General features: G+C 38.3%; 1 protein-coding gene across 1 annotated transcript in view; it reads right to left on the bottom strand.

Annotated features, from left to right (window-relative positions):
- LRRC69 (leucine rich repeat containing 69) overlaps positions 1–24,740 on the bottom strand; it is a 139,861-nt gene extending 115,121 nt beyond the window's left edge. The window contains exons 1-2 of the mRNA XM_020972881.2: positions 24,397–24,740; positions 530–656 (exon numbers count right to left, since the gene is read on the bottom strand). Of these exons, the coding sequence (XP_020828540.1) occupies positions 530–656; positions 24,397–24,576 (307 nt within the window). The 5' untranslated portion in view covers positions 24,577–24,740. The remainder of the gene's footprint in view (positions 1–529; positions 657–24,396) is intronic.
- Positions 24,741–25,020: the final 280 nt, after the last annotated feature.

Below are 25,020 nucleotides of genomic sequence, written 5' to 3'. Positions count from 1 at the left end.
GCAAAACAAGAGTTGTGCAAAGTCATGAGCCTTACTGTCTCTTCCTGAATCATAGAAGTCAAGTGGCAGGACAAAAGTCAAGATGACCATCAGTGGCCCAGGATAAAGCAGATGATCTTGGAATGGTTGATGTCTGACAGAGCTCTCAGTGCTCCACAGAACCTGCTTCAACTGCCTTCATGGCCTTTGGAACAGATTGTCCTCATTTATTTATTCCACCAGGGGAAGGTTTCACATGCTTGGGGTAGACATCCCCCTAACTTAAGTTGAAGATTAGAGATTCTGCAATGGGAATTTACTAATCGCTTGATATTGTTAGAAATAGGCATTCAAAACCACACAGTATAACAATAAAGGAGTTTCCAAAAAAAATAAAATAAAATATTCTCAAAACTAAATGATATATAAACATTTGAATAAAAAGATGGAAACCAAAAAAAAAAATTCAAATACAATGCCTTTGGTACTACTCTTAAATTTTAATAGGTAAAGTAAATATGTTTTTAAAAAGTTTTTGATACTGACTTACCAAATGATTTAGGTGAAAATGACTTTATTAAATTTTCAAATAAATGGAGGATTTCCAGGTTTTTAAGGAACATCAGCTCTTCTGGAACTTCTTCTAATTGATTATTTCCCAAATTTAGTTTTCTCAACTACAAACAAGTAGAGATTTTAGTGGACTCACATGGTATCTATCTTAGAATAAGAAAATAAGTAGACATAAATTATCTTTGTTTAATATTATTGCTGAGAACTTCCATTTTCACCTTCTCTTAAGATTCTGAATTTTCTGTGATAAAAATAACAACTATAAATGATCATTTCACACGCTTTTAAAATTACCTCCATAGAAAAATTCATTAAAATTTTATTTTCAAAAACTTCATGTCAATTAAAATTCTATTAAATTCTTTAATTCTTTAATAAGCTTCATTAAGATTAATTAATAATCCAATAATTCCAAGGACATTTGAAAATAAAACATTTATAGCTCACTTGAGCTAGCCAAACTTCTTGTGGTATAAAGATCCACAAACACAATACCATTAGAACCTCAAGCAGGAGACTTAAGTTATTAGAATTAGGGAAATAAACCAATCATTGATATCTTTAGGCTAGAGCACACTCAATGTAAACTTTTGTAGACTACTTGCAACTTAATAGGCAAATGTTTCTGTTTCAGTCCTTGGGTAAAACAATTCAACTTAACAGATATTTATGGACTGTCTACATGCAAGCCATTCTGCTAATCTAGAAGAGAGATACAAATAATAATACCAGAGTCTCTATAATCAAGGAACTTAGGGTCTAGTAGACAAATTAAAACTTGTAGAAATAGTACCCCAATGGGAAAGTAAAAACGTACTCAATATACATCATGAATCAAATATGAAATACTTAATTACTTCCCTTAGATAAAATAAATGCATAGGATATAATAAATAATAACTACTGTTATGCTCCTCTGGGACCTTCAGTCTTAAAATCACCAGGACATGAAGCTAAATGGGCATATCACATTTCACCTCAGCTCTGCACTGTCCAAAAAATTCCCTCCAGGTACATGTCTTCTGGAAAGCCAAGACAAGAGTTGAGCTCCTTTCCCATAAGTGCTCATCTTCTCCTATGACCAAAAACAAAACAAAAAAAAAAAACTTCCTAAGGCAGCTAGGTGGCACAGTGGATAGAGCACCGGCCTTGAAGTCAGGAGGACCTGAATTCAGATCCGGCCTCAGACCAAACACTTGACACTAGCTGTGTGACCCTGGGCAAGTCACTTAAACCCAATTGCCTTAAAAAAAAAAAACTTCCCTTGATACAATGGACTCAGTATCTCTTACCTCATTAATGCTTCTAAAGTTAGAAATGGTTACCTGACCAAAAATAATTCTTAAAAGAACTCAAAAAAGACTTTGAAAATCAAATAAGAGAGATTGAAGAATTTTAAAAAAAAATAACCACCCAAGAAAACCAAGAAGATTATGAAAAGAAAGTCAACTAACTAGAAAAGGAGATCCAGAATCTTAAGGAAGAAAACAACTCCTTAAAAACGAGAATTGAGCAAAGGGAAGTCAATGAGCTTTTAAGAGACCAAGAAATAATAAAACAAAATAAAAAGAATGAAAAAATAGAAGAAAATATGAAACATCTCATAAGAAAAACAACTGATCTGGAGAAAAGATCAAGAAGAGAAAACACAAGAATAATCTGACTAACTGAAAACTACAATAAAAAGAATCTTGATACACTAATACAAGAAATAATTAAAGATAATTGCCCTGAAGTTCTAGAACAAGAGGGGAAAATAGAAATAGAAAAAATCCACTGATCACCACCTGAAAGAGATCCCAGGATGAAAACCAATAGGAACATCATAGCCAAATTCCAAAACCCCCAGGTTAAGAAGAAAATATTATAAGCAACAAGAAAAAAAAAACTATTCAAATACTGCAGAGCCACAATTAAAATTACACAATACCTAGCAGTGGCTTCACTAAAAGGCCACAGGTCCTGGAACACTATATATCAAAAAGCAAAAGAACTGGGCCTGCAGCCAAAAATACCATAGCCAACAAAGTTAAGTATAATTCTGAATATAAAGAGGACATTCAATGAATTGACAGCCTTTCAGGATTTTGTCACAAAAAGACCAGAACTTAATATAAAATTTGAATACAGGAGAAGTATAAGGTAAACACCAAAGACCAATTTCAAGGGACTCAATAAGGACAAATTGTTTATTTTTTATATGTGGAAATGTAAACAGTATGCCTAAGATTGTCATTAGTAATTGGGTAGTTTGAAACAAAGATTGGGGTACAGCTGAGTCTGACGTGATTCTAAAAAGTAAGATGGTACAGGAAAAGGTAAAAAGTAATTTTCTCATACAAATGAGGCATAAGAGGAGGAACTGATAACAGGAATCAAATGAGGGAGGAGGTCTGGTAGAGCTGGAACCATATTCTCATCAGATCTGGGTTAAAGAGAGAACAACATACACATTTAGAAGGGCATAAAAGTATTCTAAATTATAAAGAAATAAGACGTAGAGAGAACAGGATAAGGGGGCTATAGAAATGTATGTAGATTAATGGGAATGGGTTAAAGAGGAAACAACATATATATTTAGAAGGGTATAAAACTCTTTTAAAAACAGTAAGAAACAAGAGGGAAAGTGGATAGGGTTGGGGGGGAGAGGATAAAAGAGGGATTCTTGGAGGGGATGTAGGTTAAGGAATAGGAGGGCAAGGTAGTGAGTGGAAGTAAAGCAGAGTAGTGAGGGGGCATAGGAAGAGAGTGAGAAGGATAGTGAGGAAAAATAGGAAGGAGGAAAATACGCAAATAATAGTAGCTTAGAACATGAATTAGATGAATATACTACAAATTCTAAATAGATAGCAGATTAATAATTTAAATTCAACAATATGCTGCTTTCAGGAAATATAAAAATGAGAGATACACACAAAGATAAAATAAGGGGCAGGAGTAGAATTTAGCATGTAAAAAAAAGCAGGGATAGTAATGATCTCAGACAAAGTTAAAGTTAAAATAGATTTAATCAAAAGTGAAAAATAGAGAAGCTACACTATATATCACCAATATTATTCAATATTGTTTTAGACCATTTAAAATGCTTAGGCAGTATAAAATACCTGAGCATATACTTGCCAAAACAGACACAGGAAATGTATGAAGACAAGCATAAAATACCTTTTATACAAATAAACTCAGATCTAAATAATTGAAGTAATATTTATTGTTCATGGGTAGGTAAAGGCAACATAATTTTTAAAATGACAATTTTGCCTAACTAATCTATTTATTCAGTGTCATCTCAATTAAATTACTAAAAAATTATTTTACTGAGTTAGAAAAAAAATAACAGAGTTCATTTGGAAGAACAAAAGATCAGAAACTTCAAAAAAACCAGGGGAAAAAGATGTAAAGCAAGTAAATTCAGCAGTATCATACCTTAAACTACATTAAAAGGTGAGAGAATTGTTGAAGCATAAAAAGAATAATTTCAATTATTTTAAATTAAAATTTTCTTGTATAAATAAAAACTATGTATCCAAGAATAGAAGAAATGCAGGAAATTTGGGGGGAAGAACTCTCAAAGACAATCTCTCAGATAAGATGTGATTGGGTTGGAATATAGCAGTAGTATAGGAATGATGAGCTGGTTGACTTAAAAAAACATGCAAAGACTTGGACTTATGAAGGAAGATGCTATCCACCTTTAGATAAACAGATGGTAGAAGGAAATAAGCACATTACAGTCTTACATATATGTATGAGTGTATATGTGTATGTGTGTGTATATATATATATGTTTATCAATATCTATGTATATATATATTCATACTTAATTGTCACCTTCTTTGGGTAGTAGGGGAAGGGAGCAGAAAAAAAAAGTAAAAAGTGTACAGCAGAGAACAAAGAAAAGCTGGTTAGCTTTGAAAATAATGAGTAGTATTTATTACATGGGTTTACTTGAAATGGAAATTTATTGCTTTATATTGAATCCTCTCTCATGGTCTGCTGTGTACATGGTAATTTTCTTTTTCTTTTCTCATTTTGTATTTGTTTAAATATTTTTTTAAAAATTACAAAAATGGGGCAGCTAGTTGGTGTGGTGGATAGAGCACCAGCCCTGAAGTCAGGAGGACCTGAGTTCAAATCTGGCCTCAGACCAAACACTTGACACTCACTAGCTGTGTGACCCTGGGCAAGTCACTTAACCTCAATTGCCTAAATAAACAAACAAACAAACAAACAAACAAACAAATAAATAAATAAATAAATAAATAAATAAATAAAGATTAAAAATTACCAAAAAACTGAAGCAAAAACCCCAAGGGACCAGCATAGCTGGTATCCAAAGCTGATATTTGACAAATAAAATAATTTTCTCTCCTGGCCAAAAAAAAAAAAGCTAGAAATGTCTATCTCAGGATTACTGTTCTGTAACCTATACTTGAAAAGAAATAAAACAGAAGACACTCCACAATCCCAAAGCCCAGGACTATGTTTGCCTAAACCTATAGATGTGCTTTAGCTACCATGTGCTTATAGTATGCTGTTACTCCCATAGTAGAGAAGTATACCTGCCCTTTCTTCAACAAACACCTCCCTTCAGAAATAGGCTTCAGTAGCCTTGGTATGACTTATAGGTGGGAAGAGAAGAGAGAGATAATGGTGGTTCATTCCCTTTTAAAGATCCATCAAGTCTGTAGCAGCTCCTGTTCATTGGCCAATAAGGAAGTTATTTTGTCAACCCAAAGCACCCAACTCCTTGACTACTGAGCTGTTTCTTTGGAAGTGGTTAAGGCAAAGGCTGACCCCTCCCTAAGGTATGCTACAACCCAACTTTGGTACATGAATAACTCTAAGATACAGTGTGAATATATCAATTAAGAAGAGAGAACAATAACTTAGTAGTGAAAGGGTTAAAAACAATATTGTGGAGAAAGTGTGACATTTGCTCTTGGCTTTGAAGGCTACTAAAAGAATTAGGGAGGGCTATGAAGAAGAATATTCTAAGTGAAGGGAATGGTGCCAGCACAGCCACAAAGGATGGAAAGTATAGGGAATGATTCAGGAAGAGCAAATAATCATGCTTAGCTGGAGCACAGAATGGAATAGTAAGATATATAGTTGAAAAGTTGAGTTGGATTCAAATTAGAAAGGGCCCTATATGCCTGGTTAAAGGAATTTGAACTTATTTCAGCAGGTGATGGTAAGCGATTGAAAATTGGAATGAAGCAATTATACTTGTACTTTAGAAAGAGAAATAGTGAATGTATGCATTCATAAATTTTAAAAAATCAAGCAAATAAGCATTTAAGTGCCTATTTTAGGCCAGTTATTGTGCTAAGCATGATAGCACTGGCAGAAAACAAAATAGTTCCTATCCACAAGAAACTTATATTCTAATAGGGAAAGACAATGTATACAATGGGGTAGATTGTAGTCAGCAAATAATATGTAGAATGATTTGTAAAGGAAACTGGAGGCAAGCAGATTAGTCAGTTATTACAGTAATCCAAGTGATAGATAATAAACCTGAAGTAGGAAATGGAGGTAGAAATGGGAAGAAGGGGATGAGTGTGAAAGACATACCAAGATAGAAAAGACAGAACTTAGGTATTGAGGACAGGTATAGCATAATGGATAAGGAAGAGTAAAAAATGACTTCAAGGTCTTGAGACTGGGTGACTGGGAAGGTGGTATTACCAACCAAGATGAATTTATTATGTGCCTAGTATGTACCAGGTGCTGAGGATAAAATGACAAAAGTGAAACAGTCCCTGTCCTTGAGGAGTTTACATTTTATCAGAGGAAACATGTAAAGTCTTGACAATTCTACCTCCACATCTGTCACATTCATCCCTTTCTCTCCACTCACAGGGTCATCACCCTAAGTTCAGGCCTCACACCTGGAGCATTGAGTCTATTAATTTATTTTCCTGTCTCAACTCTCCCCATTCTCTAATTCATCCACTGCCCAGGTGTCAAATTGCTATTCCTAAAGCAAAGTTCTAACCCTGAGGCAGCTTGGTGTAGTGGATAGAGTCCTAGACCTAGAGTCAGGAAGACTTGAATTTGAATCCAGCCTTACACACTTAACTAGCTGTGTGACATTGGGCATGTTTCTCGTAAAGTGCTTTGAAAACCTTGAAAAGCTACATAAATATTATCTATTAATATTAAGATTCTTCCCTACTTTAGAAACTTCAGTAATTCCCTGTTGTCTCTGGATAAAACATAAATGCCTCTCTTTGACATTTAAAGCCCTTCACAAACTGGCTCCAAATCATCTTAGTATGCTGATTATATACCACACTACCTCATGAGCTCTATGGAGGGGAATAAACATTTATTTTGTTGTTGTTGTCGTCGTTGTCGTATTTTTTTAAATTAATTAATTATTTATTTTTTAGTTTTCAATGTTCACTTTTATAAGATTTTTAGTTCTTTTGGAATTGTCTTAGAGCATTGCATTGCTCGGGATGGCTGTCTAACAAAGTCAGTTGTCACACAATGTTGCTGTTACTGGGTACAGTGTTCTCCTGCTTCTGCTCACTTCACTCAGCATCAGTTCATGCAAGTCTTTCCAGGTTTTTCTGAAACTTGCCTGCTCACCATTTCTTATGGACCAATAGTATCCCATTACATTCATATACCACAACTTGTTCAGCCATTCCCCAAATGATGGGCATCCCCTCAATTTCCAATTCTTGGCCACCACAAAAAGAGCTGCTATAACTATTTTTGTACATGTGGGTCCTTTTGCCTTTTTTATGATCTTTCTGGAATACAGACCTAGTAATGGTATTATTGGATCAAATGGTATGCACAGCTTAGGTACAGTTCCAAATTGCTCTCCAGAATGGTTGGATCAGTTCAGTACTCCACCAACAATGCATTAGTGTTCCAATTTTTCCATATCTTCTCCAACATTTATCATTTTCCTGTTTTGTCATGTTAGCCAATCTGGTAGATGTGATGTGGTACCTCAGAGTTGTTTTAATTTGCATTTCTCTAATCAATAGTGATTTAGAGCATTTTTTATATGACTATAGATAGCTTTAATTTCTTCATCTGAAAACTGCCTGCTCATATCCTTTGACCATTTATCAATTGAGGAATGACATATTCTTATAGATTTGACTCAGATTTCTATATAGTTTAGAAATGAGGTCTTTATCAGAGACACTGGCCGTAAAAATTGTTTCCCAGCTTTCTGTTACCCTTCTAATCTTGGTAGTGTTGGCTTTGTGCAAACCCTTTTCAATTTAATGTAATCAAAATTATCCATTTTGCATTTCATAATGTTCTCTATCTCTTGTTTGGTCATAAATTCTTCCCTTTTCCATAGATCTGACAGGTAAACAATTCCTTGCTCTCCTACTTGCTCTCCTTGCTTATAGTTTTACCCTTTATGTCTAAATCATGTACCCATTTTGACCTTATCTTGGTATATGGAGTAAGATGTTGGTCTATGCCTAGTTTCTGTCATACAGTTTTCTAGTTTTCTCAGCAGTTTTTGTCAAATAGTGAGTTCTTATCCCAGAAGCTAGAGTTTATCAAATTGGGTTTATCAAATAGTAGGTTACTGTAGTCATTGACTACTAGGTCTTGTGTACCTAACCTATTTCACTAATCCACCATTCCATTTCTTAGCCAGTACCAAGTAGTTTTGATGATTGCTGCTTTTTAATATGTATAAAACATTATATAACATGAATATAACAATAAATATAAATACAATATTATGTAATATATAACATAGTTTTAGATTTGGTATGGCTAGGTCACCTTCCCTTTCATTTCTTTTCATTAATTCCCTTGATGGGAATAAACATTTATATAGCACCTATTACGTGCCAGGTGCTGTGCTAATTGCTTTTTTTTTTTAATAAATATCTCAAATGGGATAATAATTATAAAGTGCTTAGCATAGTGCCTGGCACATGGCAAGCATTATATAAATGTTAGTTGTTGTTATTATATCTCTTTTGATCCTCACAACAACCCTGTGATGTGTTATTATGCTCATTTTACAATTGGGGAAAGTGAAGCAGACAGAGGTTTGCCCAGAGTCACATAGCTAGTAAGTGTCTGAGGCTAGATTTGAACTCAGGTTTTCCAGACTCTAGGCCCAACGCTCTGCCCACCTGTACCACCTAGCCACCTCTGAGGGTAGAGACTTTCATTTTTTTCTTACAGGCAGTGTCTGGCCCATAGTAAATGCTTAAGAAATGTTTGTTGAATTAAATTGAATCCCTAAAGTCAAATTACTATTCTGTATTTATTACTAATTTCATATGTTGAAGTATTTGAGGGTAGGGGGCTGTCCAGTGAATTTATGTGAATGAAAAAACAAAACAAAATGAAGCAGAGCAATTGAGCGTGGTGCAATGGAAGGAGTACTGAATTTGGAGTCAGAGGATCTGCCCTCAAATCCTGGCTCTGCCACTTACAACGTGACTTTGGGTAAGTCACCTAACCACTCAGGTTAAAGGAGAGGTTTCAGGTTCCCTCATCTGGAAAAGGATTAGGTTGAATAACCTCTAAAGTCCCTTGCAGTTCTAAATCTAATTGTTTAGGCAATCTGGGATTAAAATTAAAAATGCCACCCACCCTGACTTTTATTAGTAACAAATAAATGGATTAAAACTCATATAAAATAATAGGCAAATTTTTACAATAGAGGCTACTATATTTCTTTCCCTAACACTGTTGGTGAAGGTTATGTGCTCTTCTTCTAAGGATTTCTATGAATCTGAGCAAAGTACAGTAATTCCTACCATCCTGGAGGCCTTGTTTCTATTGTAATGACCAAATTTTAAAAATTATATGTTGTCATTCTCCAGGAAGTGAGATAATCCAGGGTCTGTGATTTCTCTGATTCTCTCTTCATAGTGGGAGGTATCTTTCTTTCCTTTGTCTAGATGTATTGATAAATGCAAAGCTGTCATCCAGTGATGGTGGTCCAGTGAAATCCATGTGGGGCCCCAGTGAGTCATACCAGATCTGGTAAACTGAATGTGTTTGAAAGTTAAAATGTTTTAAATTAAGAGAAGCAAGTGAATGATTTCTCCATCTGACCCATGGGAATCATTTGGGTAGCTAATGGGGACAGAGACTGGATCTGTGATTTCAATTGTACAAGGAACTTCTGAGAGAAGAAATTCTCTCCACCAATGCATGTCAGCACCTTCTCTGAAAGTCATAATTTTAGGGGGCAGCTAGGTGGCACAGTTGATAGAGCACTGGCCCCGGATTCAAGAGGACCTAAGTTCAAATTTGGTCTCACACACAAAACACTCACTAGCTGTGTGACCCTAGGCAAGTCACTTAACCCCACTGCCTAACCAAGAATTAAGAGGGGTTGGGAAGGGCTTTCTGTAGATGATGGGATTTATTGAGACCTGAAAGAAGCCAAGGATGTCAGTCAATAGGTGGAGTTGAGGAAGGGGAACTTTCCAGGCATGGGTGGCCACCAGAGAAAATGCCTAGAACTAAGAAATGTAGTATCTTGTTCCAGAATGGCCAGTACACCCGTATCACTAGATCAGAGTACAAGTTAGGGATTAAGGTGTAAGCAGACTGGAAAGGTAGGAAGGAGCCAGGTTATGAAGGGCTTTGAACACCAGAGAATTTTGTATCTGACCTTGGATGCAGTAGGGAGAGACTGGAGCTCATGGTGGGGGGTGGAGAGTGTTGACATGGTCAGACCTGTGCTTTAGGAAGATCACTTTGGTGGCTGAAGGGAAACACATGAACCAAAACCTAAATCAGAGCTTGTATTTTATAGATAAATGTAATCCTCAAGTTAGAGACACCTGCAGAAGGAGGGGGTCTTTTTCTGAGGATGATGCTCAGGCTTTATTCAAAAAATGACTTATTGACAGCAGTGAAAGAATATTTAAACTCACAGAATATCAGAGCTAGGAGAGGCTTCAGAGTCCATCACATACAACCTGAATCCAGGAATCCCTTCAGCAATATTCCTGGCAAAAGGTTGGTCCACCAGCCAGTCCCTCCTACTTTTAGACAACTCTGCTAGGAAATTTTCCCTGCTGTTCTTTTTTTTTCTAGAGCCAAGCAGAACAAATCTAATCTCTCTTCCATATGTCAGACCCTCTATGAAGGCAATAACCACATTCAAATGTCTTGTAAGACAATGACTGTATTCTAAGGTTCCTAAAGGAAACTGGCCAGAGGCAAGGCAAACCAGAGGGAGATGCTTTCAGAGATGTCCCCTAAATTGATTAAGCTTAAAAGTATGTAGCGTGTACATTTTGTTTGTAGACAGCTGGTTGTTAAGCATTTACCAGCATAACCCTGTTCTAAGTGTATGGGGCTATAGCATGGAGGTGTCATTGTTTGACTTAAAGTAAACCCAGAGTTTGGGTTTACATGGTGTAGAATGCAGCCCCAATCCCAAAGCCCATTGGTATAGGACTCTCCTCCTTATTGGTGGAAATCAATGTCCTACAATTGCATGAAGGGCAGGGCAGAGTTGGTGAGAATAGGAGAGGAGAGCTCTTTGGTCTCTTCAAGATTTGGGACACACTTCAAGTTTCTTTGGGCACTTCTGTCTTCTGCTTGCTTTGAATTGCTTCAGGTGCTTCTGGCTTCTAGCTTCAAGATGGAAGATACCAACCACACTTTTAGTTAGAGTAAAAGACTCTGGGAAGAAGCCGGTGTGAGAGGAGCTACCAGTCTCCATTATGTCCCTATTCTCAGCTCGCTACTCTGGGGAACTTCCTCTTGGTTAAGATCTAGATCTCTCTCAGTTGAGCTGAGTTTGCCATTCCCAATGGGAGAACTCCTTCACTCTGTATATCTAGTATAATATATTCTCCCATATATACTTTCTCTGATTTCTGTTTTGCTATTTGGATAACTGGGTTTCTTTGCTATTCACTATGTGAGTTCATTATAGAATTGGTGGGGTGTAGGGTGGAAGACCAGTACCTCTGGTGTGAGGGGCTGCCAAGCCCTTTTCAGGGTTGCTTTCCATCTTTGGTGTCCACTTGATTGACCTAACTCTTGCCTATGGCTCCAAGAAGCTATAACATGAGCAGCAGCCACATGGGTAAACCGTTTTAGAAGACAGGCTAAACCAGGTTGAAGGTAACTGAGGAATCTCAAACCTTTCAGTGACTTAGAGAGGTATCTTCCCCAAGCATGTGAAGACTTCCCTCAGTGGAATGAGATGAGAATTTTTTGTTCCAATGGCCATGAAGGCAGCTGAAAAAGGCACTGTGGAGCACTTAGAGCTTGGTTAGACATTGAAGACACCAAGGTCATCCACTGCATCCTGAGCCATTACTAGCCATCTTGACTTTTGTTTTGCCACTGGACTCTGATGACTCTGAAGGGGAGAGTGAGGCCAACAACTTTTTGCAAGTCTGCCTCACTTAAATCCAATTTATGCATTAGTCAAAAGACATCAGCCATACCATTTTACCATTTTTACCTACTTCAAAGTCCTGTGTGGACAGGCAAGTGATGAAGCAGCAAGTGTGAGTACACTGGGAGCTGTGGTCACAATGCTGAATTAAGGCTGCCTAGGTCATAGGATCATTTTCCAACTGGACTAAAGCAGCAGTGAGATTTGGCAGTCTCCTGGGTATCTGAGCAACCTTTTTAAGAACCACACTGCTCACCTCCTCATGTGAGGAAGGGGCAAGAAAAGGTGCCCTAACAATTGTATGCTTCATTCAGCCCTGGCTTGCTTATTGAGGCAAGTAGAGATCACATGTTGAGGTCAAAATATTAAAAAAAAATGTACAAAATCTTTTTCAAAGATGATTCCACTCACCGTTAGTACATGTAATGTATACATACTTATGGACAACATGAAATCCAGTAAACCTGAAAGATGAGCAGCTCTTGTTGCAAGAGAACTCAGTAGGTATTATATCCAAATAGCAGCCCTGACTGAAACAAGGCTGGCAAATGAAGGCCAGCTTACCAAAGCTGGAGTTGGATATATGTTTTTCTGGAGTGGCCACAGTGATGGGAAGCACCATGAAGCTGGTGTAGGTTTTGCAATCAAAACTAATCTACTCAATAATCTTGAACACCTACCAAAAGGAGTGAACAGACTCATGACAATGGGATTGCTCCTTGCAGAAAAGCATCACACCACCATCACAAGTGACTATGCTTCCACCATGATGAACCCTAATGAGTTCAAAGAAAAACTTTATGAAGCCCTGGAGACCCTCATCATCAATGTACCAAAAGAAGACAAGCTTATAATTTTTGGTGACTTTAATGCCAGAGTAGGCACAGACTATCAGACATGGCAGGGAGTCCTTGGGAAGGAATAGAGTCAGAAACAGCAACAGCAATGGCCACTTACTACTAAAGATTTGTGCATTTCATGATCTTCTCATTACAATACTGTCTTCCATTTACCTAAATGCAATAACATTTGGTGGGTGCACCCTCATAGCAGACATTGCCATTTAATAGAGTATGTCATTGTAAGAAGGAGAGACAGACAGGATGTGGGAATGATGAAGGTGGTGTGTGGCACAGAGTGCTTGGACCAAACATAGTCTTATCCTCTCCAAGCTAAACATTCACATTCAACAAAAGCAGTAGCCCTAAGGAAAGAAACTCCCAGAAGACTTAATGTCAACAGATTAGATCACTTCTCCAAGTGTGAACAGTTCAGTTGCTAACTTAATCTGACCAACACATGGTTGACAACAGTGGAACAGAAAAAGGAGTGGGCAGCTTCAGATGAAATTTAGTTTTAAGCTGATAGTAACAATCCAAAGCATTTTTATGGTGCCCTAAAGGCTATTTATGGATCAAAGACATATGGTGTATCTCAACTACTTAGCACTGATGGGAGCCACATCAATCAGTGATAAGGACATCCTGGAGAGATGGGTTAAACACTTCCATTGGGTTCTCAACAGAGACCATCATCAATCAGTGCTGAAGCCATTGATTGTATATTGAGGTTGAAGTCAATTCATCTCTAGATTAACTTCCAACTGAAGAAGAGGTTTATTCAAAACCATTAGGCTCCTCACGTGGCAAAGCTGATTCTATTCCAGCTTATATTTATAAGATGGAAGGTCTATTGCTTGTACAGTTTTCCAGGTTATATGGCAAGAGAAGGTTATCTCCCAGGAGTTCAAGGATGCCTCCATTGTCCAGCTCTATAAAGGAAAGGGAAATAGGTTGCCCTGTGACAATCATGGGGGAAGAGGGTGTGGGGGGGTGTATCTCTTTCTTAGTTATGGCTGGCAAAATTCTTGCAAGAGTCCTCCTTAATTGGCTAATCCTTTACCTGGAAGATGGTCATCCACCCAGGAGCCAGTGTAGCTTCCGAAAGGGTCAAGGAACAAATGATATGGTGTTTGCTGCCCAACAGCTCCAGGAGAAATTCCAGCAGCAGAATAAATGTCTGTACACATTTGTGGATCTAACCAAGGCCTTTTATACTCTCAGTCATGAGGGCTTGAGGAAAATTATGGCAAAATTTGGTTGCCCAGAGAAGTTCATCAGTATTATACATCAGTTTCATGATGTCATGCTTGCCCAAGTTCTGGATAATGGACAATGCTCTCATGCTTTCCCAGTCACCAATGGAACAAAGTAGGGCTGTGTGCTCAGTCCTATCCCTTTTAGCATGACATTTTCTGTAATGTTGTTAGACACCTTTGACAAGGACAAAAATGGCATCAAGGTCAGCTACCACACTAACAGTAAATTATTTAACTTGAAAAGGCTACAAGCCAAGACTAAAGTGGAGGGAAAGTTGGTGTGTAACTTTTTGTTTATAGATAATTATGCACTCTATGCAGCCTCTGAGGCTGAGATGCAACAACGTATGCATCAATTCTCTGCTGCTTGTGCTAATTTTGGCCTAACAAAATAGGGTTTGCCACCAGCCAGCACCACACCATCCATACATGGAACCATTGGTTATAGCAAATGGAGGAATTTTGAATGCTGTGGCTAAGTTCACTTACCTTGGCAGTATACTTTACAGGGATGTACACGTAGGTGATGAGGCTAACTCATGCATTGCTAGAGCTAGCTCAGTGTTTGGAAGGCTCCAAAAGAAAGTGTGGGAGAGAAGAGGTATTAAGACTGCCTAACAAACTGAAGGTCTATGGAGCCATTGTGCTGACCTCGTTGTATGCCTGTGAAACCTGGACAGTATACCAGTGTCATGCCAAGAAACTGAATAGATTCCATAAAAAATGTCTTAGGAAGATTCTGAAGATCATCTGGCATGATAAAGTAGTGGACATTGAAGTCCTTTCTCAAGCTGAACTTCCAAACATTCAAAGTCTACTGCAGAAAGTGCAACTCTGATGGGCTGGCCACTATTCAAATGCCAAAAGTACATTTACCTAAAAGACTCACACAAGGCAAATACTCACAAGCAGGTCAGAAGAAGCAATACAAGAACATTCTTAATGTCTCTCTGAAGAACTTTGGAACTGATTGTGAGGCATGGGAAACACTGGCATAGAATCATCCAGCATAGCATGACTGCATCAAAGAAGGTGCTGTACTCTATGGGCAAAGCAGAATCGCAGTAGGCCAAAAGAAATGTGAAATGCTCAAATTTAGAGATGTCTTCACTTCAAATGTTCGTATGGACTATTTGTGCCCAACCTGTGATAGAGCCTTCTCAGGTCATATTGATTTGACCAGCCACAGCCAGACACATTATACCTTGACTGCAACATAGGGATGCCATTTTGGTCCTCTTTGAGCATGAGGAACAACAGCCAGTCATTTGTTGTGGAACTGATATTTAGTGGGAAAGGGGTCACATCTTGAATATAAAGTTTGAGATCCTGTTTCCTCCATTAATAAAACAGCAATTGGAAATTAATTTGAAAATAAAATCATATCCCCCAGACAATTAATATTTAAGTAAACAGATAGATACAATTCTAATTCAGTACTCTGCCTTTCTATGGAGAGCAGAGTGGTTAGCCTCTAACCCCAACTTCCTACTTCCTCCCCTGCAGAAACTAAAGTCTCCCTTGGAGAAGGCTCAAGAAAAGAAAGGCGAGAGCTTCTAATTCCCTTCAAGCCACAAAATGACTTCCCTATGCTACAAGTGGAGGACAGCCCCAATACATTTAGAATAGTGTTATTCTGGTAATTGTTTAACAACCAGCTCTCCCCAAAAGAAAATGTATATACCACACTTTTAGCATGTATAGCTTAAACTATATTATTAACATTTTCTCCATTACTTCCTTAAGTCTACACAACTAAACAGTAAGTTAAGCCATGATTTGTAATTTTTGACAATTTCTGATAAATGTGAGTGGAGGCAGGGAATTTTTATAGTTACCACTGCAAGTTTGAGTCTACACCCCACAGAGATAGTATGCTTCCCCACACAGAGATAGTATCAACTCCACAGGCAGATAATATGCTTCTAGTTTCAGAGGATATTGTGCTTCTGTTCTTCTTATATCTGCTTAGTAAATATCCCTTTATAAAGCTAATTGATGATAATTTGTTAATAGATATTGAGGAATGATCAACTGTTGATTATTGAGTCAATATTGAGATATTGAAAGTTAAACGATATTGGGGAGGTTGATATTTAGAGCTAAATTGTATTAGGGAGATGTTAATTGAAGGAACATACTGGATGGTGAAGACACGGGCAATACCACTAGAGAAATGCATCCAATCCTTCAGGGTTACCTGTAGAACTCTAAAGGGAGTTGTAGCCTAGCCAAACTCTATGGACCTGACCCAAAAGTGTCAGTACGAGTTGTGAGAGTGAACCCACAGCCAGAGTAGACAAAAGATAATCTGAGACAAGAAGGCACTAGCAGCTGGTGGGGGTGGGGGGTAGGAAGGGAGACCAGAAAAGAAGTGCAAAAGCTGGGATTTGAGATGATCCTTGAAGGAAGCCAGGGAAGCCAAGAGGGGAAGGTATTCTAGGAGGGTATTCTAGGCATGTGGCAAGGTATGGAGATATGGTGTCATGGTCAAAGAACGAAAGGGAGACTAGTGTGGTTGGATCTTAGAATACACAGAGGAAAGTAAAAGGTGAGAAGACTGGAAAGATTGGAAGGGGCCCAATTATGAAAAGCCTTAAATACAAATAGAATATTTTATGCTTGATATAAGGAGCCGTTGAAGTTTATCGAGGAGGAAAATGGCACGGCTGGAGCTTGGCTTTAGTAAAATCACTTTGGCAGCTAAATGGAGGGTGGATTGGAATGGGAAAAGATTTGAGTCAGGAATATCAGTTAGAAGAAAGACTATTACTATAATCCAGGCAAGAGGAGATAATAATCTAAACTAATGAAGTGACTGTGTGAGTGGAGAGAAGTATATGAGAGATGTTATGCAGGTTAAAAAAAAATTGGCAAGACAATATGGACATGTGATGAATGCCAATGATGACCATTACTCATAAAGCATGAACTACAAGAATTTCATGATCTTTGTCACCCTCCTCTGGAAATGCTCCAGTTTATCAATATCCATCCTAGAATGTGGTAGCCTTTAAAAGACATATTCATTAAGCACCTACTGTGTGCAGGCATTATGCTAGGTACTGGAAGCTGTACAAAGATAAATAACATATGATTCCTGCTCTTATGGTGGATTACAGTCTACTAGAAGGATAAATCTATAAAAATAGCTGAAATAATTTTTTCATGTATGAAAATGATAAGCATATATGAGGTATAAACAAAGTACATCAGGGATTTGTCAGTCGGTCAATAACATTTATTAAGTGCCTATTATGTTCCAGGCACTGGGATACGGATTGGGAATAAAAATTTTTTAAAGTCAGTTCCTGTCCTCAAGGAGCTTACAATCTAAGTGGTGATGAAACATTAAAAAAAAAGGTGAAAAGGAAGGAGAAAGTAGGATAGGAGAATGTACCAGGGTGGGGTGAAAGGAGACATAATGGAAAAGTCAAAAAGTACACAGCCAGGTGGGAAATGAGAGGGCTGGCCTGGGTTCCCTCCTTAACTGGAGATTTTTAGAGGAGCTCTCTACTCCATTCTTCAGTCAGAAGATCCTCATAAGCAAATGGTACTGTTGAGGTCTAATGTGAACTATTCTTCCCACCTCCCAACAGAGAGATGATCATCAGACATAATTTTAGTGGACTTTGTTTTATTTGACTACATATATTTGTTCCAAAGATTTCATCTTTCATTTAATTGGCAGGGCAGTGGGGAGGGAAGGAGAAAAATATATATTTATTCATTTATTTATTTATTTATTATTAATTGAAAAATAAATGAAAAAATGTTTATGTGTTAAAGAAATAGAGATTTTCATGGACTATAATGCTCAAAATGTGTCAACAGTAAATGGTAGCCAAAAATGTTAATGAAACTCTAGCCTGCATTCATTATCTAAAATGAAGTGATAGCCCTAATGTAATTCTGTCCTGATTAGCTGACATCTAAAATACTGTTTATTTTTGGGTGCCACATTTTTCAAATGGTCACTGGGGATCCTTTGATCATATGTTTGCATTATAAAATATATTGATTACAGCATGTGTAGTAGATAGAATGCTGGATTTCAAATTTGTCTCGATCTCTTATTAGCTGGATGAGCCAGGCAAGTTGCTTCACATGTCTGGGTGACATTTTCTTCATTTGTAAAATGAGAAGGCTCAAATTCTAACATTCTATGACTCCAGACTACAACAATGTTCTAGTCCATGGTCAATCAATGTACAGTTCTCTAGAGGAAAAGACACTTAGAACAATTAAAGGTAGGCTACTACTAGAACGAGGAAAGTCTACAAGAGAATATGTTTCATGAGGAATGGGAGGCTCTAGAAATGAAATTCTACATATGTAATCATGAATAAGACCAAAGAAAAGGGGAGAAAAAAGTCAACATTGTTGCCTAAAGTGACATTGGTGAGACTTAAAAAAGACTATGAATACAAAATTGAATGTAAACGAAGAACATATGTCTAATAATAATGACATCAATTCTGGATTTAAAGGGGGAACTGGAGTCTAAATATGAGAGAAGAGATCAAAGACACACCTAACCATTTCAAATGGCAAACCACTCCACTATCTTTGCCAAGAAAACTCCAAATGGGGATGCAAAGAATCAAACTGGTTGCAACTGAACAACAAAAGCCATTTCATGTGAGTTCATTTATCCATGTCCACTTGTCCTGGGGCAGAAGTGATCATAGAAGTACTATCAGTAATCTTTGAGAAATCATGGAAAATAGTAAAGTACCAGGAGACAATTGATGGGCAAAGAATTGTCACAATTTTTATTTTAAGGGAAAAAGGTGGATTTCAGAACTATAAACTTGTAGTTTGGGACTCTGACTTTTGTTATAGAGCTAAGCCATCTCTTCCAGTATTATTACTGGATAAGTATGTCATCTGAAGGGAAAGTAGGAAGGAAACATGTATTTATTAAGTGCCTACTATTTGCAAAATGTTTTACATATATTATCTCATTGGATTCTCACAACAACTTTGGGAGGTAGGTGCTATTATAATGCCCTTTTTTTACAGATGAGGAAACTGAGGCAAATAGATGTTAAGTGACCTGTCCAGAGTCACAGAGCTAGTAAGTGTTGTGGGCCACATTTGAACTCAGGCCTTACTGACTCCAGATCTAGGACTGTGTGAGAGAAAATGATCTTGTTGAGGAAAGGAGACTGACCGGGAGGTTAGCAGATATAAGGCAGCAGAATTTTGATTAGGTGATAAATATGAATTGAATAAATAAACCTCAAAGTAAGAGAGGCTACTGAGTGGTGGTGGTAGGAGAGAGCCAGGAAGTGGAAATTGAAAAATTTTTCTTTTGAAAGGATTATTCCAAATTCTCCATCACAACCACCAATAAGTCTGGGATATGAATGAAAGTGAAACCAGTACTGCAAAGGCTTGCTAGAGAAGCTGTATCATCAGGAGGGAGCTAGGTCTCAATGACAGCCAGAAGATGGAAGCAGCAAGTTTGTCACCCATGTAGCAAGCATTCCAGAGAGCACAGCAGGAGGAGTAGATAGTTATAGAGTGAGAAGTTGAGGGGTTGGGGGAAGGAGTGGGTTTATCAGGCAGTGAGGGGCAGGAGCAGGGAACAGGGTTCAGACAAATGATCACTGAAACCACTGATATAGCTCCCTGGTCATTTAAGTATAAAAGCCCAGTGCATAAGAAGTTGAGATACTTCTCAGGCTTGGCATACCCTGCTGACCAGGGAAACCTACCTATATGTGACAGGAAGCTGCACCCAAATGAATCAGTACTGGCTCTCTGGAATCAATGCAGTATCTTTCCTGAATGTGTTTTAGGTGTTAGTGTTAAGTAAACCTCAGTTTATCACAGCAGTGGGGAACCTGGAGCCTCAAGGCCACATGTGGCCTTTTGGGTCCTTGGGGGCAGCCTTTTGACTGAGTCCAAGCTTTACAGAATAAATCCATTTATTAAGGGGATTTGTTCTGGGAAGTTTGGATTTGGTCAAAGGGCTGCACTTGAGGACCTAGAGAGCCACATGTGGCCTTGAGGCTACAGGTTCCCCACCCCTGCATCTAGTATTCAGTTGTCAGGTATTACATTTCAATCCGTCTCTGAACCACCAGACCAGTCCGAGTCAGGTCTGGCCCAGAATATGTGGCCTAATTGTCAGGATTGGATCTGAATGGCCTTGTGGCTAAAGTATGAGAGGTCCAATAGTGAGGAAATGGATCTCCAGATGATCGGGTGCCCTGATCTAAGAGCCTTGTACCCTGTGGTCGCTGTGCTTCTAGCTGCATAACAGCCTATATTTAGAGCTGCAATGGACCTCAGAGTTCAATTGGGCCCAATTCCCTCATTTTACAGATTAGGAAACTGAGGCTCAAGGAGGGTGATTTATCCTAGATCATACAAGGAGTGACAGAGCTGGAATTTGAACACAGGTCTTCTGAATCCAGATCTATTGCTTTTTCCATTGTGTCTCTTTTTCCACTTTTTCCTGAACTGGACTATTAATTTAGAAAGCCAGCTGTGGTTGCATATTCAGCAACTAGAGACAGATGTGCTCTAGGTTTTTAAGGACCATCCCCCAAAGATGGTAAATGTTTTAAAATGTCATTTGTCATATTTACATAACTTTCTGTTTGGGGATGATTATGATCTATAGGCCCACCAGCTGTGGTGCATCTAGGGCCACCCTGAAGAAGATTGATTTTGATATTGTATGAGAACAGGGCTGAAGGAATCTTGACATGTGGACTTCATTGATGCTCCTCAGGGTATCCTCGGGGTTGGGGTTTGAAATCAGAAAGCTTAAACCTCCTTAGGCCCACAGATTTCCAGAATTTTGGAATAAGGGCATAGGTGCCAAATGCACCCCAGTTGATTTGCTGATGACAGAGAAAGCAGTGTCATTTTAAAAGGAGAAATAGCTCCTACTCTTGCTCCAGATGTTTGGCATGAAACTACCTCTCCGGGACTTCCAGTGAAGGGTAGGTGAGGGGTCTTAGCTGAGCAGGCCCTTGTCTACCCTATCTTTGTGGCTGTTGTGTTGTTTTAGTCCAGTCCAACTCTTCATGACCCCATTTGGGTCATGCACTTGCCTATATGAAGTCTCTTGTCCTCTTCTACTTTGTGTCTCTTTTTCTGAATATAGGTGTGTAAAATGTGATCCTGAAATGGTTGCTCCTGCTTTGGCTGAAGCTATTTTACAGATGAGGATACTGAGGCAGATGGAGATTAAGTAACTTGCCTAGAGTCGCACAGCTAGTAAGTGTCTCAGGCTACATTTGAACTCAGGTTTTCCTAACTCCAGGTTCAACTACGGGTGGCTCAATCTATTGTGTCATCTAATTGCATAAAAGAATGAGTCATTGTCCAGAATTGTCCAATGACAGGACCCAACCTAAGTCTTGAAATCTGCCAATCTAGAGTTCCAACAATTAATAAATACACTTATGCTATATTCAAAAGCTACAAACATTTTATATTAGATCATTACCTGTTTTCACAAGGAAGAGAGGACTAGGGTGAAACCATATTGAATACTTAAAGTAAGTGGAGGGATCCCCATTGTGGTGACTGAAGGTGAAAGCCATCATTTTCAAAAATAGGAAATGGATAAGGGATTTAGAGATAAGAGGGACCAGGATAAGAGCTTAGAAATTCAGGAATGGAGCTCAAATATTCTCCCCCTCCCTGAGAATGCAGTCATCTCACTTTCTCTCTCCCTAACAGGGAACAAAACAAGTAACTCACAAATTAGCTGACTGATGGAAACCCAACCCATACAAATTTGTTGAGAGTCTGGGCAACTTGCCAGTTAACAAAATATCCCTAAAGAATTGGGAGGGGCCCTATAAGGACAGCCAGTTGGACTTTCTGATATGTAAATGGAGAGAACTGATGGATACTATTCTAGGCAAAGGGTAAGGAAAAGAGGCTATCCACCAACTGTACAAAAATTTTCTGACCCAGAAACGGGTGCTGAAAGTAATGAAACCAGTGAAGGAAACTATGTATTATTTAGGGCAGCAGAATTGAACCCAGAAGCAACTCCTTTCCTGCCCAAAGCTGCTAAAGAAGCTCCTAAGGGATAAATTCAACTCCCAGATCATGAACAAACCTATAGTACACCTGACGTGAATGCCAGCTTGGGTACAGATAAAGAAGTCTATAATGATCCTTGTGGTCAGCCCACGCAAACTACTAGTTCAACTACAGGAGCCAAGAGATAAATGCGTGATGAGATAACTAGGCCTATTAGGCCACTAAGGCTAAGTTGTGGTATTATAGATACATTTGAAGACAGAGTTATACTTGTATCTAGGGGACAGCACTAGACGTTACCCAGGTGAAATGTACTTTGCATGTAATTGCATACAAAATTGCATGTTTGTAGTTGCACTGTGTAGTTACTGCATGTTTGAGTGTGCTTATTTCTTATTTTGTAACGTTAATTTTTTTGTGCATAGGCTTTTTATAGTTAAGCTGCATTTTCTGTAGAGACCTATTGATGTTACTGCTGCACCTAGCTAGCTTTGCTTTGTTAGTTAAGCACACTCGTTACTTCTGATTGATTGCTGTGTACCACGGATATACACGGACTTGCAACATGTGCATATGTTATGTCCTGTATATGGTTAGAAATGTTCTGAGTGTAGTATCCTCCCAGGTAATGCTCTATATGGTGCCGTATCTATTGTACGTACGTGTGTTTTATTTTCAGTGGTACTGTGGCTTGGTTAACTGATACACCAAGAAAATCACTCTCATTTTAAAGCACTTATTTTATATTTATGCTGTATAGTTACAGGTTTTGAGTTTGCTCCAGCTGAGCTTTGCAAGCGACCACAAAGAGTTTTGACCTAGGAGAGGAATGTTGCCCTAGCCTCAAAGCCCATTTGCATGGGACTGTCCTCATTGGTGCAGATTGATAACTCCATGCCCTCTACTTGTGTGAGGGTCAGTTAGTGAGAGCTTGCAGGAAGAGAAATTTTTCTATTCTTCCAGCTTCAAGAGAGATGTACCATTTCAGACTCTCTTCAGTCCAGAGTAAGAAAGACTCTAAGAAGCTGACATGTAGAGGAACCAGCACTTATCATGTCCCTATTCCTAGCTAACTACACTAGAGACTTCTGGGAATTTCCCTTTGGTTGAGATCTGGGAGTCTCAGATTGATTAAGCTGTTATCTCGCTCCAAATTACAGAAGTCTCTCACTCTATATTGTTTGGTATTATATTCTCACATTTCTCTGGTTTCTGTTTTGCTATCAATTTGGATAAATGGGTTTATTGCTATATGTGTGTTCATTACTGAACTAGCATTTGGTGGGAAGGGAGTCAAGTCTTAGATTTATAGATTGGCGCCCTCTTTTCCTATTAAGGGATAGTGATCAAAAGTGTAGCTTGAACTTACTTCTCATAGATTCATGATATTTAAGCATTTGCAGAGCTTACCAGAAACATCACCAGTGGACCATAAAGATACACCAACACTGTTTTTCCACATGTTTTATGAAGATGTTTCTTTTTTCCAAAAGAATTTACTTCACTATAGAGAATCTTCATTCCCAAAGAATTCATTAGTCAAGTCGATGTCAAATAGACATTCAGTATAGGAAAAATTTTAGATAACTATGGTCAATTGAGAAATATTTATAATGGAATTATATCACTATGGAATTACTACAGAATTAAATTACCATGAAATTAAAACCAACATACTAAAATGAATTGAGAATGGCATTGTAGATTCTTCTGGTGCTAAAAAAATAATAATTAGAATTGAACAATAAAGTATTCCTAAGTTAATATCCCTGTCTCTTTGTGCCAACTTCAAGATTTTTAATAGTTGGAGCATCTTACTATTAAGACTAAATAAATGTTTAGAATAAGCTTCTGGGACCCACTCACGTCAACTGAATTTTCTTTTAAATGATACATCAAAAGAAATGAATATTCCTTCCTTCAATCTCCCCACTAAACTCCATTTCAAGGACTGGTCTTTTGTAGGAAGCTGGGGAAAAAACAACAACAAACAATAACAACAACAAATCTCTCCTCTGGAAAGTTTCTTTTCATTCCAGATGGAAGGCATCCAGGATACTCCTAAGGGAAACAGGCATCCCTGGGATAGTCCAGAGGCTAGCCTCTGGAAAGATGACTGCTACCTAGGACCCCTCCCCTGCTTGAAAACCTCAGCCAAGAAACAAAAATGGAACTGAAACATCCTAATTCTTTACCAGAATTCAAGTCCAATGGGAGAAAAGTCACTTCCCCACCTCCCTCTATTTGAATCTCCAGGGAGCTAAGTAGTGGGGACAAATCTTCACTCTTATTGTCCTTCCTCTTTCTTCCCCTATTCTGCAACCTGGAAATATATTCTATACCTCACCTTAGTCAAGCTGAAAAATTCTGGGCACAGTTTGGAGATCTTATTGGACATGAGGTCCAAAGTCTTGAGGTGACACAATTTTCTCACCAAAGAGGGCACAGTTGTAAGGTTCTTCCCACGGAGCACAACAACTGTGGCTTTCTCACCCTTCACAGCCCTGAGAAACAGATTCTCACTCATGGTTTGAAAAGGCAACAAAGAAAGAGGGCTGAATAGGGATGGAAATATACCCAGAAATCAAAGTTCCGATGACACGGACTTCAGAAGCTCTGGATCAAAAAGTGGTGTTGTCATGGAAATGACAGTATGCTGAAACCATCAACACTCTGAAGTAGGAAGCAGTTAATTCTAGATCTCTAGTGGGGGAGGGAGAAGAAAGGAGGGAAGGAAGAATCTGAGAACCTTGACATAGAAACTCCTTAAAGACACATCTTTAATTGAAGCTTTAAAGTATAAAGTTGGGGTGGGAGGAATAATTGATGCAGAAGTACATTTTAGTCACTCCAACCCAGCACACTTGGAGAATGGGATGCTTGAGAAGAGGAACTGTTTTCTTGGTTCTTTTTGTATCCTCAGCACTTAGAACAGTGCCTGGCACAAAGCAGGTGTTTAATAAGTGGCTAT

The sequence above is a fragment of the Phascolarctos cinereus genome, unplaced genomic scaffold (assembly GCF_003287225.1).
Source record: "Phascolarctos cinereus isolate Bilbo 61053 unplaced genomic scaffold, phaCin_HiC Scaffold_4;HRSCAF=312, whole genome shotgun sequence".
NCBI lineage: Eukaryota > Metazoa > Chordata > Mammalia > Diprotodontia > Phascolarctidae > Phascolarctos > Phascolarctos cinereus.
The sequence above is the reverse complement of the archived record's forward strand: the minus strand, read 5'-3'. Positions and strand labels throughout refer to the sequence as shown.